Source organism: Mandrillus leucophaeus, unplaced genomic scaffold (assembly GCF_000951045.1).
Source record: "Mandrillus leucophaeus isolate KB7577 unplaced genomic scaffold, Mleu.le_1.0 Scaffold84, whole genome shotgun sequence".
NCBI classification, from domain to species: Eukaryota; Metazoa; Chordata; class Mammalia; order Primates; family Cercopithecidae; genus Mandrillus; species Mandrillus leucophaeus.
Genome location: NW_012109141.1, coordinates 5276614 through 5296947, shown reverse-complemented (window position 1 = coordinate 5296947; position 20334 = coordinate 5276614). Strand labels below are relative to the sequence as shown.

The 20334-nt window shown below is 33.8% G+C and overlaps 1 protein-coding gene across 1 annotated transcript in view; it reads right to left on the bottom strand.

Moving 5' to 3' along the window:
• Nucleotides 1-20334, bottom strand: part of RTTN (rotatin) — a 202905-nt gene that overhangs the window by 120021 nt on the left and 62550 nt on the right. Inside the window, exons 20-26 of the mRNA XM_011968360.1 lie at nucleotides 19973-20061; nucleotides 19476-19593; nucleotides 15088-15184; nucleotides 14383-14451; nucleotides 8276-8464; nucleotides 7430-7669; nucleotides 1475-1619 (exon numbers count right to left, since the gene is read on the bottom strand). Of these exons, the coding sequence (XP_011823750.1) occupies nucleotides 1475-1619; nucleotides 7430-7669; nucleotides 8276-8464; nucleotides 14383-14451; nucleotides 15088-15184; nucleotides 19476-19593; nucleotides 19973-20061 (947 nt within the window). The remainder of the gene's footprint in view (nucleotides 1-1474; nucleotides 1620-7429; nucleotides 7670-8275; nucleotides 8465-14382; nucleotides 14452-15087; nucleotides 15185-19475; nucleotides 19594-19972; nucleotides 20062-20334) is intronic.

The window sequence follows — 20334 nt, the reverse complement described above, 5'->3', positions numbered from 1 at the left end:
ACTCTCATGAATAGACTAATCCATTCACGGAGCAGTGGATTAATGGGTTATCATGGAAGGGGACCTGGTGGCTTTGCAGGAAGAGAAAAACTTGAGATAGCACATTAGCACGCTCAGCCCCCTCACCATATATTCCCTGCATCACCTCGGGACTCTTCAGAGAGTCCCCACTAGCAAGAAGGCTCTCACCAGATGTGTCCCGTTAAACCTGGACTTCCTAGACTCCATAACCATAAGAAATAAATTCTGTTTTTTACAAATTACCCAGTTTCTGGTATTACGTTAGAAACAAAAGAAAATAGCCTAAGGCAATAATAAACATCTAAATAAGTTTTATATACACACAAACATTATATCAGCATGTCTAACAACACAGGAATTCATATTTTTACAGAAAATTATCTCTAAATTTTGCAAATGTATTAATATATAAGGAAACATATTTGCCTTATAAGATCCACTATCTCCTCTATCAGTTTAGGCCCTCTTTTCTAGCTTTTTTTTTTTTCTTATTTGTATAAAGCTTTATCTTACCTAAGTTGAGTAAATTCATATGGTATTTGCAAATAAATACATAAACAGACAGACAGACCAACAATAGGGACCTGGCTTCTTGGGTTCTTCGCGGACTTCTTAGAATAAGAAATCTGAATAGCCAAAATTTTTAGAATAGCTATTTAGAAAAATTTTAGAGCTGGGCGCGGTGGCTCACGCTTGTAATCCCAGCACTTTGAGGCCGAGGTGGGTGGATCACCTGAAGGTCAGGAGTTCAAGACGAGCCCGGCCAACATGGTGAAACCCCGTCTCTACTAAAAATACAAAAATTAGCCAGGCATGGTGGCGGGCACCTGTAATCCCAGCTACTCAGGAGGCTGAGGCAGAAGAATGGCTTGAACCCAAAAGGCAGAGGTTGCAGTGAGCCGAGATTGTGCCATTGCATTCCAGCCTGGGTGACAGGGTGCGACTCCGTCTTACAAAAAAAATTTAGAATTTTTAGAAGAGCTAAAAATCTAAGAGCAGTGGGGGCTAGAAGGGTAAATACTCCAGCAGCCGTTATTTAAAGCCTGAGCACACTTTACTCATTCTTCACAACTTCACCATCACTATACCCCTCCTGCCTTCAGTTGGCTTTGTTAGCCAACTCTCAACATGCCTATCTGGACATCCACCCTGTCCCCTGCCACCTGAACTGAAATTCCCACTTAAAAATACAGTTGCAGCAGAAAGGTCACATGCAGAACAGGTTTGATTAAACACAAGACTGTAGGTCCCATTCACTGTACAGAATTTTAATAAACACATTCACAATCGTATCAGGAAAGGCATGTTGTTATGAGCCATTCGTTACATAAGGACGACTTTACCGAGTGCAGGCAATATAAAATTACCCTTTTCCATAATATAATGCTAATGATTTCTACAAATAAGTTACTTCCCAAACTTAAAATCCAAATTCCTTAATAACACCACTTACATGTCTAAGAAGTAATTCGAGAATCCAGTTTAGAAGTTCTAGTGAAGAATTTTTTCTTTGTTCTTTTATTAATTTATTTAAAAAATGTACGATATCTATTAGCAGTTTCTCATCTTCAATGCAAGCAGGAAGCACTTGTAAAAACCTATAATGAAAAGAAATAATCATGGTTTCTAGTGCTTTAAAATACTCAATACCACTGTTCATCACAGATATGGGGACTTAACAGGTGCCTTGTGAGGACGCTATTTTATGAGACACTGTTCTAAATGCTTTGAAAAATGCAAAGTTGAAACAAACTGGGTATCTGCCTTCAAGAACATGAGTTTATAGTGGAAAAAACATGTGGACAAGTAACTAAAATAACTAGAAGTGACAAATATCATAAGAGAAAAATAACAAATTCAGGAAAAGTACCAAAAAAATACTAAGGGGAAAAATACTAACTCTAACTGTCCAATGAAACTTGCTTTTTCATACTGGGAATGCCATGTTTCACTGATAAGGATTAGTACTTCAAACCTAATTCTGACCAACTTGAAAAAATAAGGTAATAAAGTGATGGGGAAAAAAAGTCCTGCAAGGATGCTACCAGTTTGTAAGAGGCATGGAAAACACAGAAGGTAGACTTAGGATGTAAGTTTGGAGTAAAAGGATATGAGCTAATTTTCTTAGATTTCTTTAAAAAGAAAAAAAGACTGGTTTAAGAGAGCTAAAAGATTAGTAGACAATAAAACGTTTATTTAAAAGGGAAAAGTAGTTTGGAAAATCATTTTTTTAAAAAGCAATCAGGAAGAGATATGAGATTCAATTTTATCTGTAATGGTTTATTTTTTATAAATCTAAAGCAATTGCATCAAAATGTTAATAACAGTGACAGTAATACGAATCTTAATATTCAGCATTTATTGAGCACCAACCTTGTGCCAGCCTATGCTCTAAGAGCAGGGTTTTTGTCAAACTTCATAACAACAGTGTGAAGTAAGTACCTCTATTTCAAAGACAAGAAGACTCAAGCAACAATATGGTTAAGTCGTTTTTCCACAGTCATACGGCTAGCAAGTTTTAAAACATGAATACTAAACTAAGCAGTCCAACACCAGGGATATATAATGCTATATTTCTTAGTAATGTGGTGTTTGTCTCATTATTATTTTTCCTTACTTAAAATTCCCACATCCCCAAAATGACATTCAGCTGCATAGGATGGCAAGTGTCGGATTATGAAAATTGAGATTAGAAAAATACTCTGAAAGGATGGAATGAAATGATGATTCTAACAACCATAGATCTTTGGGAGATTAATGATTTAACAATCATAAACATAAAGATTATAAGAAGTCTTCCATGATATCACCTCTGTAATCCCACTTTATATCTGCCCTCATATCCCTTAAATCTAAGTGTACTATCCTCTTTTCAATTCCCCTTGAAGACACAAGATACTCTTTCCTAACTCAGGGCCTTATGCCTGGCATTTTTAAAAAAAAAATTAATTTTTATAACATTGGTTGAATATGGCATTTTAGTTTAGAGGAGAAATAATATATAAGTGGTTGTGAGTCAACTGATCATCCACTTATGGATTCAAAGTATCAAATTTCTGTCACATAACATGCTCCAAACTATATTCCATTTATTGTTTTATTTTTAACTAACAAGTAATAATTGTATATATCTTTAGGGTACAATGTGGTATTCTGACACATATACATTGTGGAATGATCCACTCAGGCTAATTAACATACCCATCACCTCAAATATTTATTTATCTGTGGTGAGAACATTTAACATCCATTAATTTAGTTATTTTGAAACATGTATTATTATTAACTATAGTCACTATGCTATAATAGATCACCAGAACTTACTCCTCTTGTCTGAATTGGAATTCTGTAACCTTTCAGCAACATCTCCCTTTTCTCTACCCACATACCCCTGCCACTTGCCTCTGGTAACAATTCCACTCTCTACTTCTTTAAATTTGACTTTTTTAGATTCCATATATAAGAGAGACCATGTGGTATTTGTTTCTCTGTGTGCCTGGCATCTTTTCGGCTTCCAATCCCATAGGTTTTTAACATCCTTCTACCTGTTATGCCTTGGCTTAAGCTTCATTCTCTGAACCACTTTCTCTCTACTGAAAACGGATAAGATGCTCCTCTAATACAGTTTCATAATAGTCTGCTTGGAAGCATTTCTACTTTTTATTATACTTTTTAGCTGTCTTAATGGCAAGTTTCATGAGAGCAGGACCCTATCAATTTTGCTCACGGCTACATTTCCTACAAGAGTGACACCTAGTAGGTGATCAATAAATGTCTGTTGAGTACAGGAAAAGCAGTAGGAAAAGAAAGGCAGGAGTCCCTTTCTTCCTATTCACCCCACACCACAGCACCACACCCATATAAGGCACCATGTCCAGATCTTAGGGAGAGTCCTAAGAAACACAATACCCTTGTAAAATAGCATGAACAAATGAGAAGTCTGGACACTGTGGCTTTTAAAGTCTATCTAAAAAAAAAAACAAAACAATCATTTAAAGCAGGGTGGGGGAAATAGAGAAGAAATTATAGTTATGTTTAAATGAAGAGTTGTCACATGTGAACAGTATTGAATTCTGTGAGTCTGAAGGACAAAATAGGTAGAAATGACCAGGTACAGTTCAAAAGAACAAAAAACTTACTAATAATCACAGCTCAAAAACAGAATGAATATCCTTCAAAGGAGGTGTTCATGCTGAGGCTGCATGGCCAACTGTATACTATGACTTATGCCATATGTGAGGGACATAAAAAGGAATGTAATAAACCCAAGGCACATGAGAAGACAAATATTTAAACAACTGTAGAAGTAATGCAGGAAAGCCACGTGACAATCATGGTAACTACAATTCCACATACATTACAGAGGAAGAAGAGCTTGGAGCTCAAGGAGGAGTAGATATTCACAAGGCAGCCAGGGAGTTAACTATGTAAAAGCAAGGAGGTATAAAACAGAAGTGTATGCCCTAAAATATCAAGCAGTTTCACAAAACCCCAATATTTGTACTTCATAGAAACACAGTATATGTTAGAGACAGAGGTGGAAAATGCAGTTGAAAAGGTAAGCAAGAGCCAGATCAAAAAGAACTTTCTACAGCATGCTAAGGGGTTGGAATTCTATTAATACCCAGCACACCATGGAACAGAACCCACAGGTGACATGTATTTCAGAAGGATCATTGAGGAAGCAACATAAATGAGTGGCATAAGTTTAAAAGCAGAAAAATCAATTCGCTAGTCAGTCTACAGTCTGGTGAAAAATGGAGAAAAACAGTAGCAATAGGACTTTCAGTAGGAAAGGAGTAGAGAGGCATTAAACACGCAAACTCAACAGAAAGTAGTTGAAAGAAGAATCTAGATACCTCTAACAACTTGTAATCCTACTGAACCATGACTATCATCTGTTTTCTTAAAATAAGTTTCCAAAATGGTATTAGATTATAATAGTATGCTTGTGTGTTAACATACACATATAAACATACGCATAAATTAATGTGGGACTGTTAAAATAATCAGCTTGGAAAGTTATGTTTAGAAGCCATAGTACCATAAGTAAAAAGATTTTAGAAACCATTTTTTGTTGTCAAACCAAAATATACTTTTGTTAATAGTGATAAACAGTCATCGTTTAGGGTGGTGTTCATTTCGGTATATATGTAAAAATCATTTTTACCCTTCTCTGGATAGTTGAGTTTTTGCTAATATCATTTTTTGGTAAAAAATTAAGTAGGACTTCAAAATATAGTAAGACTTCCTTACATCTGTTGTTTAAATGACCTGAGAGTACAATTTCAAAATATCTAAGCAAAGCCAGAATTATTCTAACATATACACTCACGCCTAAAAGGACCCCTTTTGGGGAACATTCATTTGGATATAGCACATATTTGAAAAATTAGCCTCAAAGTATATTTACTGACATGGAAAATGTCTAAAAAGTAACATTATTTTTAAAATACAATTAAAAACCATTCACACAGGTATGAGCATGCTTCTCTACATTTTGTTTTGTCTAGAATGATACAATTTGAAATAACTATTTAAAAAAATATTAAACTAAGCTTATAAAAATGTTCTCAACATCTCAATACTTTATACAGCCATAATTTATGGGAATTTTCTATCTCCAAGCACCATTTAAGTTGTTGGTTCATCTTAGATAATTAGTCAAAAAGGTGATGTTCCTTTCTATCATTAAACTCAGTGAAAGCAAAACTAAAGTTTCCCAAAGCCTCATTAGTACATGTATTTCTGGAAGTAAAGTTTTTAAAAAGTTTTCATGAAAAAAGGTGGATTCTGTGATATATATTTTTTCTACATTCTTTAGTGAAACATAATACAGCAGAAACACATGAATATTTATAAATTAGGCAGTAGTGTCTGTGTTGCCGTGATCAAGCACAGACCTAAAAACCAAATATGAGATGAATATTATATATATATAAAAAACATATACACAGTCTATGTTCTCCACTTAACACTAGTCCTGAGGAAACTAACCATAAAAATGTGATGCTCACATATAGTTATTGCTACTGGGCAATCTGAAACACTCTAAAGGCTTCCTTGACCCACAGTTTGAGAGTCTTTCCTGTAATGCGGTATTGCATACTATTTCTATGGTTTTAATTCACAAGAGAAAGAAAACTTAGTGCAATGAATACAATCAGCTTTTATGTTAAAATTTCTTTTGACAAATAGGGACATATTACATTTATTTAAAGTGAAGGATTTATGCATTCTTCAACTGGCAAGACTGTTTAAATGCCGGAGTGTGCTGATAAATATGTAACTGTCTAACAGAAGTAGAGTGCTGACTTATTGTGTTTGTGAATTTCCATGGTGTAAATAACCCACTCCAGACAATTTGGAGCCACCCATGTAACATGAAGTTGTGAAGAGATGCACACTGGCATTCCACTGTAGTTATTTCCATAAAATACATACCCCTGTAGTGTACATGTATGCATAACCTAAGAACAAAGATAACAGTAAAATGTTGCCACATAATAGAAAGTGATGTTTGCATATTCATTACCTTTATTTTTCATATAACTTATTTAATTGTAAGTTTATATGATTGTTAAGAATGGCTGTGTTTAACAATCAACTTACAAAAATCCTGAAAATTCAACCATCAGCTCTCTCACAAGGCTGTATTAGTGGGCACCAGCACACCACTGGAAAGCCTAATCAGATAAACTAATCTTTAAAGCTAAACTAATAAAGGAATTCATATTTTGGGAACTCATTTAACCTAGCAGCTTAAAAACTGCACATTTTATGTTAAATAATAAAGTTATACATTTTATACTAAAGTCACATGAAGAATAAAATGAAAACCTGCTTGCAGCAGTTGCTTATCAGTCTTGTTGCAAATGCAACCATCTGCTACAAGTTAAGCATGTTAAACTGACAAGCTAGAGCCTTCCCAATTAACTGCTATAAAGGACCTCTACATGGCAATCAACTTCATGAAATTGAGAGTAAAAAGAAAAATGATATAATTTACTTAAGAACAAAATAAAAGCAAAACAAAACAAAACAGCCTGTGGCAGGTGTACCACACCTATTAATCAATTCACTGATGTCTCAACTCATTTATAACATGGATAGAAATAAACATTCAATTTGTTTCATCCATGTCTTATCCTAATTATTTACTTTTGTGAGGTAACATTTTCTAACGATAATAAACTGCTATAAGTTTATTAATAATCCCTTCAACAATGCAATACCTAAATTAAAATTTTCTCTTTGGCTATTCTTACAGATGATACAAATCCTGGAGTTTTTCTTTCTATGATAGCAGCAGTAAGGGCATAGACTCTTATCTTCAAAGGTTAGGAGATGAACACAAATGCAATACAATCCAGGTCTTTGAAACTGGCAGCCTTGACCTTACACTGACCTGTTCAGTGCTGTGTGCCAAGCCAAGGACTTCAAGGTAACCCCACAGGGACCAGGGCCACCCTTTAAAGACAATCTGTCATTCAGAAGATAAAAACTCATCCTAGTGACAGCAGCCCTAACCTCCCTGTGGGTTGCAGCCTGAACAATGGAATGGAGGCAGTCCTGCAGCCCACTAGCCATGTGTGTTATCTTCAGAGTGAGGACGTCCTCTGTGGATAACTTCAATGCATCTAAAAATCTAGACAAAAAGAAAAAAAAGGAGGAGGAACATAAAGCTATTTAAATGAAATCTCACATTTATTTCTATTATAAACTCTCCCAAAAGTTGTTTTATCTTCATTTTCTTTTAACAAAAGATTGACTTACAGCCAAAAGAAAAACTGATACATATCTGCCAATATTAGGATTTTACAATGGCACCCCAAATGTTTATAATGACTTTTCTTCCTCATAAAAATTTTTATTCACATAAGACAGACATATTAGAATATTAAGATACTCAAAAGTAATCAACATCACACTAATGATAACGCTCATGCATATACTTACTGAGATTTTATTCTAGTTAAAATTTCCTAGTGATTCATATCTACGAACAAATCAGACATTAACCTCTATAACAGTACAGAGTAAAATGCTTTTTCATTTAAAATTTTCTTGTATAATAGATGAAAAGTAATAAACACATGTAATCTTTAAAAGAAAGTGAAAATTATAACTGCTAAAAAGCAGAATCAGATGATATCAAGGGAAAAAGCTACCAGACTTAAGGAAAAAGTAAAATCTAACTAATTGATTACAATTAATTAATTGCAAATGCTTTTTCAACAAAGTAAGAGCTTACTCTTGCATTTTACTTTCAGAGTTCATTTGCTTCAACAGATTATCACTCCCATGATACCACGACAGGTTCCAAGCTATTCTCAGCATATCTGACACTGGTTTCAAGTCCAAGCAATCAGCAGATAAGGGCAAAACTATGGAGTAAGGACTCACAGCATGGTGTCTGATGACATGAACAGGCAGATGATACCTAAAGAAAATGTGTACAAATAATTACAAACTTTCAAATTCTTAAATGCTACTCAAAAACAGAGTCACAAATGAGGGCTAGTTCAATGCCTCCCAACCCACAATAATGCAAAGGTTTCTCTTAGTCCCTATTTTAAACAGTTATCATAATTTATACAGTATTTCAATTATTCTTTTCATCTCCTCTAAACTCCCCAGAATACTTAAATCCTTTCTTGAGGACTTACCACATTCTATGCTACATTAGAGTTGTTGCGGAGATAACTAACATTCGTTGAAGTCAGGGCCCAATAATATAGTGAACCAAACATAAAAGGTGTTCAGCTAAAACACTGATATTTACTTTATGCCAAACACTGCTTATTTTGTATCATTCATTCACAGTTAGATGGTATGGCACTATGATACCTATTTTACAAATGATCAAAATGAGGCTTAAAGCTGATACGTGAATTGCCTATGATCACAGAGGTCACTAAGTGACTGAATTCCAACTTATTATTTTCACTTGAGAACATGGTTTCATCATCAATAAATTCAACAAGAACCAAGAAATATGTTTAGAAATAAAAACAGATTCAACAGCAGTATCTCTTAAACCAAAGTTAATTTTGTTCTATCATAAAGACACATGCATGTATATTTTGTCTCAAGTTTTTCCTTTAACATGGTGAAATAATCTAACATGCATGTAAATTTGCATCCTAGAAGGAACAAAAAGAAATATAAAAAAATCCTAAAATGTATATGGAACAAAACATGATCCTAAACAGCCAAAACAATCCTGAGCAAAAAGAACAAAGATGGAGGCATCACACTGCCTAACTTCGATTATGCTACAAAGCTATAGTAACCAAAGCAGCATGATACTAGCATAAAAACAGACATACAGACCAACAAAACAGAATAAAGAATGCAGAAATAAATCCACACATTTTGTCAACTTTCAACAAAAGCACGAAGAACATACTTTGGGGAAAGAACAGTCTCTTCAATGAATGGTACTCAGAAAACTGGATATCGATGTGCAGAAAAATGAAACCAGATCTCTGTCTCTCACCACATACAAAAATCAAATCAAAATGAATTAAAGACATATATGTAAGACCTGAAACTGTGAAACTACTAGAAGAAAACATCAGAGAAATGCTTCAGGACATTGGCCTGGGCAAAGATTTATTAAGTAAGACCTCAAAAACACAGACAAGCAAAGCAAAAATAAATAAATGGGATCATATCAAGCTGAAAAGATTCTGTGTAGCAAAGGAAACAGTCAACAAAGTGAAGAGGCCACCTACAGAATGAGAGAAAACACCTGTAAGCTATTCAACTGGTGAGAGATTAACCACCAAAATATATAAGGAACTCAAACAACTTAACAGCAAAATAATAATAATAATCCAATTAAAAGCTGGGCAAAAGATCTGAATAGAAACTTCTTAAAAGAAGACATATAAATGACCAACAGGTATATGAGAAAATTCTCATATAATCAGAGGAATGCAAATCAATCAATCATCAGAGAAATGCAAATCAAAACCACAATGAGATATCTCACCCCAGTTAAAGAGGCTTTTATCAAAAAGACAAAAAAACAACAGATGCTGGCAAGAATGTGGAGGAAGGAGAATGCTCATACACCGTTAGTGGGAATGTAAATTAGTATAGCTATTATTGGAAACATTATGGAGTTCCTCAAAAAACTAAAAACAGAACCTACATATGATCCAGCAATCCCACTGCTGGGTATATATCCAAAAGAAAGGAAATCAGTATGTCAAAGAGATATTTGCACTCCCATGTTTATTGCAGCACTATTCACAATAACCTAGATATGGAATCTACCTAAGTGTTCATCAATAGATGAATGGATTTTAAAATGTGGTATAAATACACAATGGCGTATCATTCAGACATAAAAAAGAATGAAATCCTGTCACTTGCAACAGCATGGATGGAACTGGAAGTCATTATGTTAACTGAAATAATCCAGGCACACAAAAACAAACATCACATGTTCTCCTTTATATGTGGGAGCTAAAAAAAAAAAATTTTTTTTTAAAAATGAGCTCATGGAGCTAAAGAGTAGAATGATGATTACCACAGGCTGTAAAGGATGGTGGGAAAGGGGGGAATTAAGAAGGAATGGCTAATGGGTACATAAAAATTTAGATACAAGGAATAAGATCTAGTGTTCCATAGCACCACAGAGTAACAATAGTCAACAGCAATTTGTTGTATATTTCAAAATAACTAGAAGAGCAGATCTAAAATGTTCCTAACACAGAGAATCAATAAATATTAGAGGTGATGGACATCCTAATTACTCTGATTTGATCATTATACACTGTATGTTTATATCAAAATATCACACGTACTCCATAAATATGTACTATTATGTACCCATAAAAATAAAATAAACTCTCCCTAATAAATAAGCAAGCAAGCAAAGTGCTGTGGGATACAGCTAAAGGAACTCCTAAGGGAATGGGGAACACAGTTCCTTCAAAGAAGCAACAATAAAACTGACAGTAATGTTCCTACAAAAAATGGACTCTAACTGCCAACCTAGAATTCTATACCTAGTGATAACATTTTTTAAAACAGAATTTTTAGATTAAAAAAAAACTGACCGAAATCATTGCTAATGTAAGTATACTACATTAAATAATAAAAATCTCTTCAAAAAAAAATTCTCAGATGGAGGCAGAAAAACCAAAGAAGCAATAAAAAGTAACAGAAACGACCAAGGTGTACAAACCTAAATGAGTATTTACTGCATAAAATAATTATAATAACATCTTATAGAATTTAAATACCTGACAATAAAAGAAAAAAAAAAGAAGAACAATTAAATGGAGTTAATGTGTTCTAAGGTCCTTCTATTGTCTGGGATGTGGTAAAAATACTAATTCACAGTCAAGAAAGTAAATTATAATCTCTATATTATAAAATAATCCTCTGTATAAAATATATAGAAATAACATACATAGAAGAATACTTAGCTGGGCACAGTGACTCATGCCTGTAATCCCAACACTTTTGGGAGGCTGAGGTGGGAGAATTGTTTGAAGCTAGGAGTTCAAGACTAGCCTGGGCAACAGAGCAAGATCCCAATTGCTACAAATAAATAAATAAATAGAATACTTAATGTATGTATAACTACAAGTTAACAGCTGAAAAACATGGATTAATTTTAAAAATTAATCAAGATAAGCCAGAGAGGAAAAAGAAAGAAAAAAAAAATGACACTGGACAAATAGAAAACAGCAAGCTAATAATCTGTATCCAAAAATATAAGTAATTCTAGTAAATGTAAAATTCATTAAAATATTCCATTAAAACTGTAAATACTATAAGATTGGACCAAAAAAACTCAACTATATACTTCTTACAAAAAAAAAAAGTATATTTAAGGACACAAAACAGTTAAAACTACAAGGATGGAAAAATACATATCATGCTAACCACTAACCAAATAAAAGCTGGTGAAGCTACAGTAATAACGGATCAAGTGAATTCTATATGCTGAAGCACTGCTAGAGATAAAGAAATAATTTCATAATGATAGAGACAACCCACCAGCATGTTTACAAACTAAATTACATGGCCTCAAAACACGCTGTCAGCCAGAACTGACAATGTCATAGTGGAGATTTTAACATGCCCCTCTGCTACCTGAAAGAACTTCACACACATACAATAAAGTAGACACAGGGAAGATCTGACCACTATCAATAAACCTGATATATTTTGATACTTACAGAACAGTATATCCAACAACTACTACATATACATTATTATTTTCAACTACACATGGAACATTTTAAAAAGCTGACCATATGCTGGGCCATGAAGTAAAATTCAACAAACTCTAAAGAATTAGAATCATAGAAAATATTTTCTAATGTCAATATTGAGCTAAATATTAGTAATAAAATAACTAGAACACCTAATAAACTAAATCTTCACTAGTTACCCCCAATAACTCTAAACAACCCTTGGATCAAAGAAAAAAAACCACAAAACACTTAGAAAATATTTTGAACTAAATAATAAAATATGGCATATCAAATTCGTGGAATATACCAAAAGCCATACTTAGAAACTTGATAGCTTTAAATGAAAGGGCGGCTAATCAATGGCCAATCTTCCAGTAAGTTAGAAAATGAACAGTAAATTAAGTCTGAAGAACATCGAAGGAAGAAAATAATAAAAAGCAAAGAATAATACATCAGGACCACTTTGAGATACCACTATACATCCATCAATGGGCAACACTTTTTTAAATGACAACATTACTGTGAGTAAAGGAAAAATAAAACCCTTTCTCCTCTTTATGGACAAACGTGATCTTGAGCTAACTCTCTCCCTTTACCCAGTAAAATCAGATAGATATGGAATGTCAAGAATTTACTAAGCTGCTTTGCTTATGATGAAAATGACTCCCCACATCTGGACTGAGACATCTAGGAATAAACTACAAACGCATGATGGGACGGCACAGCTCTGAGCAATCTTGAGTGCTGTGGCTCTTACAAGCAACCTGGAAACTATGCCTACAGCACGCTCACTAGAGAATGTATTTTCTATTTGGGACATGAGGCTTCTAAGCCAAGACAGCTCCCAGCACCCACAAATGTGATCTCATTCCAAGCACGACTACTGCAGTCATGTAAGTTTTATTATTTAGCCAAATCTACACACAATTAAGACTGGTAATGCAAATACCAAAGGCTGGTGAGGATGTGGGGCACCTAGTACTTTTCCACTGCTGGTGGGAATGTAAATCAGCACAACCACTTTGTAATACTGTTTGATAGCATCTACTAAAGCTAAACATAAATATCCTATATTCCAACAATGACACATGTTCAAGAATGTTCTTAGCAGTCATTTATTCATAATAGTCCAAAACAGAAAACAAATCAAACGTCTACAAATAGAATGGTAAATAAAAGTGTTGTATATTCTTAGACAGAATACCACATAGCAGTGAAAATGAACCAACTATTGCTTTATGCAACAATATGGACAAATCTCTCCAAGTTGAGCAAAAAGCCAACATAATAATACACTCTATTTATAAAGTTCAAAAACCAGCAAAAATAATGTATGGCAATAGAAATTAAAATAGGATTACATTTTGGGGTGGTAGAAGGTAATGAGAGAGCACAAAAAGGGGTTCTGGTCTGTTAGTAATATTCTATGTCAGATTTCTGTGTGACATAAATAAGTACGTTTACTTGGAAAAATTCAAGGGCTGTACCCTTATGACTTGTATGCTTTATGTACGACATATGTCAATAAAAACAATTTACTTTTTTAAAAAGTCTAAGGAGACATGAAAACCAAGCACAATGTAGGACCTTAACTTGTTATTGCATTATGAAAAAATATATACAAAAGATACTTGGAGATAACTGGAGAAACCACATCATGTTATAGAATTATTTGTAATCTTGTTAGATGTGATCATATTGTAGCAGTTATATAGAATAATGTCCTTAACCTAAGGATGTGCATGCTGGAATATATAGGAAGGGAGTGAATTTATGTCTGAAACTTATTTCCAATTGGAGGGTGAGGGAGAACTAAATATAAATAAAAATACATATTAGGGGAGAGAAAGCAAAGAGACTCATATGTAAATAATTGATGACTCTAGGCTGAACAACATACAGGTATGCACTGTATAGTTCTTTCAACTTTCCTGTAAATTTGAACGATACCAAAATAAAAAATTGGTGGTGGGGAGATATACTTACTGAAATCTTCAAAGCACCATCATGAAGGAACCATGAAAGCCCAAGTTATGGGATTTAAATGCTAAATGAAAATTGTGAGAAATTGTAGATTTTGATTTCCCTTTCTGTAACATTTCATCCTTCAAGAAAATCAGAGAAATAAATCCTTTACCTTCTAAAAACTGAAACAGGCAAACTGAAGACTGACGGCAAAGAAGGTTTATTGGAAGGATTAACAGACCTGTTTCGTAAAAGAAAAACAAAAACAAAGAAGCAACTGAGTAGACCAAGTTTTGTCTAACAAATACAACTTACCTCACTTCACTGACTGCAAATGAAAGCAAGCGCTGCAATTGAGTCTATCATTTAGTATAGTAACAACATGTTTGCTACTTCCTAGATGTGCTTATGAAGAGTAAATCATGTTTTAAAAAAAAATTCCACATAACAAATGATTCAGTGCATTGGTGGTAATGGCAGGTGGACTTTGTGTGTCTCCGCCCACGGATCCTGCTCAAGATCAGTGCTAATCATATACTATTGTCCTAAACATCTTCCGAGTTTTTTAAAAAATAATGAAATATTAAGAAAAAAACACATAGTTGAAGGTACGTACTAAAAATGTATTAAAGACAAAAATTACTGCAGTAATTTTAAATTTCATACTTAGTAATAAAAATAAAATTTGAGATAGACTTTCTGAGCCAATAGGCTTTTGAATACTGTTTATTCAAATCAAAATTCATACCACATATGGGTGTAGCATGGACAGCATAAGCTTCATAAACCAGAAATTTCCACGCATTGCTGTAAGATTGCATCAGATACCTGAGACAAACAGTTAAGAGTAAAAAACTTATAAATTATTTTATCTCACCACATATCCATTCTTGATACTTCATCAAATAATAGAAGACAAAATAGTGCTCCAACTTCAGTCACGACAGTACAATCTTCATGAAATATTAAGGACACTAAATAAAAAGAAGCACAACTTTATGAAATATTTGTATGTCTAGAAAGAACAAACTTCAAATTTAAAATATCTTAATTTGAAGAGAAAAGAAATGCAACATTAACCCAGATAAGGTGACACTAAAACACAGGCTTTCATCTCAAACCTGTGGATGTACAAGAATCACCTGGAGGGCTTGTAAAAACAGTTTCTGATTGGATAGGTTTAGGGTGGAGCCTGTGAATATGAATTTCTAATACGTTCTCAGAGGACGCAGACGCTACCAGTCCAGGAGGACACTTGTAGATACACTCACTAGACACTGTCTAGTTTTAGGTAGAGAAATGAACTGATACAGCCTCTAGAAGGTTATGCCGAGTCATGTAATTTTAGCTAAAGTTTCCTCACCGAGAGATCTTAATTTACAACTTTTGCCCTTTACTACAAACATGTGATCATAGAACTTGGATTTGACTTTAATATGTTATCCTTGGGCTGTGTCGTTGTTTTGGTTCCTGTTAATTATGACAAGATGATGGAAAAGGGAAGGGCTCTGAACGGATAGACTTAACACTAGCTCTACTACTTACTACTTAGCTAAGTGCCCTGGTCCGATTCTTTATCATTAAGTATAAGTTCCCACTTCTATAATGATCCCAATGCTACAATTTCTCAATGCTTGAAACCTATGAAATTCTAAACAAAGAAGGATGATGTTATCTCACAGGAATAACAACATAATACACAGTTAGCAAATTCAGGGAAGCAGCAATAAGAAATAAGTTTTGAGAGAAGATATTTTTCCTAACTGCTAGAAAAGAAAATCATCCTTATGTAATTGACATGATTAAAAATAGGAAAAAAAAGTAAAGAAACAGAGAACATGTAAAAATTAACTTATAATAAAATAGACATTTCACATCAGTGATAAAGAGAATGAACCATAATATTTCCAAATAAATAAGAAATTACAGCAATGCCTTTGCCTGATTTAAAATTTAATTTTTTTAAACAACACTTGAAACACAGGAAAAATGTTTTCAATCTGAAACTAGAGAAAGTCCTACTTGAAGAGCATGATGAAAAATTGCCCAACTGCCATAACAGAAAAGCTCTATATATTTCCGTAAAATATTTAAGTTTAAGGTTAAAAATATAATAATAAATAAATTTAAAGGATAGAAAAGTTGAAAGAAAATATTAGTCACGTAAAATCAAGCATAAGGATTGTGTCTATCTTATAATTAAAACACCCTACAAGTCACTAAAAAGAAATTAAATACAACACAAAAATAGGTAATCCATAGATTATGAAATTTGAATATAAAATATATGAAAAGATAACTTCACTAAAACTAAGAAAATAAAACAATTATATATTTTTACCTGTAAGATTAAAAACTTTTAATGAGACATTCAGTGTTAGCAAAGTTGTAATGAAAATAAGCATTTTTAAACACCTTTGGTGAGAGTGATTTGGAAAGGAACTTAACCATTATCTTATAAAATCTCTTTGACGTAGGAATTGCAACACAGAATGCACAAAGATGATCACACAACATGATTACTGTCATGGTGAAAAATCTAAAACAAATACCCAGTAACACAGCAAACTGAAATTCTGAAACACCAATGCAGTTGTTCTTAGGGTTTTTTAAAGAATGTATACTCACATAAAATAACATGGAAGGATATTCAAGTTACATTTCCAGTTGAAAAAAGGAAGCAACACAATACTGTAATATACAGAATGAAAACTACATGTGTGTGTAGAAAAAATCATTCGGAATAATACATTCCTAATCATAACTAGAACAGTCTTCTTTGGGGAAATTGAGAAAGAGAAGAAAATGTAAACTTTTAGAATTTGCATAGTTCCATATTGCCTGAATTTTTACAGTGAGTATGTATAGGTCTGTGATTATTTAAAACAAAAACAAACAAAGGTAAGGAAGTTTAGATTCTCTCTCAGTAGCAAAGTAAATAACCCAATAACCATTTTTTGGTTATAACCTTGGCCAAGTTGCTAAATCTCTCTAGACCTCACACTGAGATGGTATAGTAAATGATTTCTAAGTTAATTTCTAACCCTGAAACACAGTATAGAATTCTGTCGTAACATAAAGTTTATAATCAAAGCAGTGTTATCTGAGAAGTTATTTATTCTACTCCTTTGATCCACTATCCATGCTACAGAATAATCTTCCTAAAACACACACTCCCCTGTTTAACAACCTTAAACGGCTCCTCACTGCTATTTAATAAGACCTCCCAGGCCCTGCACGAACTGCCCTCCCTGTCTCATTCCATCATTTCCCCTTCACTCCACATTCCCCAAATCCAGCCAGCTCCATCTCAAACACATCAGTCTCTCATACACATAACCATGGCTCCCTCTATCTAGAAGTCAGTCTTGCCTACTTGAACTCCTACTCATTTCTGAAATTCCATTTTAGATGCCACATTCCCTAGAAACAATCTCTGATACTTATCACCAACCAATCTGACCAGCACGTCCTCTGGCACCAGGAATCCCCAACTCTAAGTATTATTGTGGTGTACTGTATATTTACTTGTCAACATCTCCAACTCTACTGTAAGCTCCAAGAGGGTCATTTACCATGCTCAGCAATATAACCCAAGGGCCTAGCACTGCACCTAGCACAAAGCATGTACTTCATAAACGTTTGCTGAGAAATGGGTTTTCTTGGTTAAGCAGCTGGTTAAAAATCCATTTTTCGGCCAGGCATGGTGGCTCATGCCTGTAACTCCAGCACTTTGGGAGGCAAAGGTAGGTGGATCACATGAGGTCAAGAGTTTGAGACCAGCCTGGCCAACATGGAGAAACCTAGCCTCTACTAAAAATTCAAAAATTACCCAGGTATGGTGGCAAGCACCTGTAATCCCAGCTACCCGGGAGGCTGAGGCAGGAGAAATGCTTGAACCCGGGAGGCAGAGGTTGCAGTGAGCCAAGATCGTACCACTACACTCCAGCCTGGGCAACAAGAGTGAAACTCTGTCTCAATAAATAAATAAATAAGTAAAATTTTTCCTGAAACTAAATCCATTAATGGGGGATACTATATTCATTCTCAGACTCATTGAAAGTAATTTCCACAAACAGCAATGAAATAGAAAAACTGAAATACTGAAAAGGGTATAGATTATACTGCCTTGGAACATGCTTTTGAATCCAGTAGGTGTTCATAATAAGCTCCATGCTTGAATAATTTAAATGAAAATTATAAATGAAAAGGTAAATTGGAACTACATTCAAATGAATGAAGTTAATAAGAAGACAATTATTAACAGGATTAAAGAAAACTAAAAATCTATAACTGCTGCTCTTTCAGATGATCAGTCTATACAACAATCCTATAAAAACGTTATAGTCTACTCAAAATGTTATGAGCCTAAACACACTGAATCCGTTTAGAGCTTTACCTGGTTTTACTGCTGCTACTTCAATAAACTGCATCTTACTTGGCAAGCAGAAGCCAACAGGAGGAAAAAATGCTAAAATAAAAGGACTATATTGCAATAACATATTTTGAACATAAATCTCGCTTATCTCCTATATGCCTGATAACAGACAAGATGAAGCACATTCAGATGCTCGGCCTACATGACTCCTGTAGAATATTAAAAAGCAGTGGCCTAAATCTCTAAGAAAGAAAATAGTACAAAATGTTACCAAAGTCTCCATTGAGAAAAAAAAAACAAAGAAGACAGGCAGGACAAAACAACACGAAATGTGTTCATCTAACACCTTACTAAATTAGAATCAAATTAAAATGGGTTTTTAAAACCACACTTTGTAGAATGTAATAAATGTAGGCTCAGAGTCATTTAGGATGGTCTAGTTTCTGCCCACACAGGTTGAGTCTATACTCTTAACACCTGTCAAATGAAATAATCAGACAAAATGTACCAAGATCCAAAGGTACAAGCAAAAAAGAAAGACGAAAGAGATATTGGAAAAAAGACAGTAATAACAGCAACTGCAACTTTCTCTGTTTATAGGTAATAGTTTACTGTCTGAGCACCAGATGACATCTACATCAAGGTACAAAGAACAATCAGAGGTTTGACCCTTTCTCAGCTCTAGGCTCCACTCAGTAACAAGATTATAAAGCAATTTCCACAGAAATATTAAACATTTTCCACTGTGATTAGTTTTTAGTAGTGTGTTCAGTAATAAATGCTGATGTTCTAAGAGTAAAATAAAAAGTAAATGTGACTTACAATTAAAGAAGAAACACTTCAAACTTAAGAACAATCTAATTATTAGCAGATTTTCTTTTATTTACCTCTGAATAACAGGGTCAAAAGAGAAGGCTGTTGTGAGAGGGAAACGCGCACGACTGGATCGCCACATAAAACCTTCCTCAAGAGCGTGAGGCATGGTTGCACCAAACATTCTACAACCTGGGCCAGGAGGAAAAACACAGCTATTTTATTTTCACCAATTATCAGGTGAGATCAAACATACCATAATATTATCTTACTCTAAATTTTATGCTTTTTCATCAAATTACCTGAAACTGAAACGTAAAGAAATACTAGGAATTACTTTCCACTGAAAGTAAGTTTTGTATATACTTCTGCTTGCCCATCTTATGCAAATTTTAAAATTAGTTTTCCTTTATAGAGACTCCACTTTCAGAATTTAAAAAAATGAATGACATAGGAGGTGTTACTTAGGATTTAAAATCCAAGTACTCATCCAAACTCTGCTCAGTTCAATTTCAGATCTGATTAATAAAAACAGCCTGTGAAACAATGTCTAGATGCACATTAGCCTTACCTTGCCATCTTGACTCACACATTCATTTAAATACTCAATTATTTTGTCAATTAAGCATAACTTTTTCACCACAGCATGCATTTTAATATCTGTAGATAAAAAAAAAAGTTACTAAAAGTTAAAGAACTTTTTTTGTAGTTTAAAAAACATATTTTGAAATACTCAGAACTGATATCCACACAACCTCCAAACTATTAAAAACACTTAGACCTGGCGTTAACATTGGAGTACAAAACTTTTAACTTTTTACTTTATATACACTTGTCCAATTTGAAAACGTTTAAGTAAAAAGCATATCTTACTTCTGTAACATAAAAAACAAAACTATAAAAAAAGAATTATGGAACTAGTTCAGACTCTGA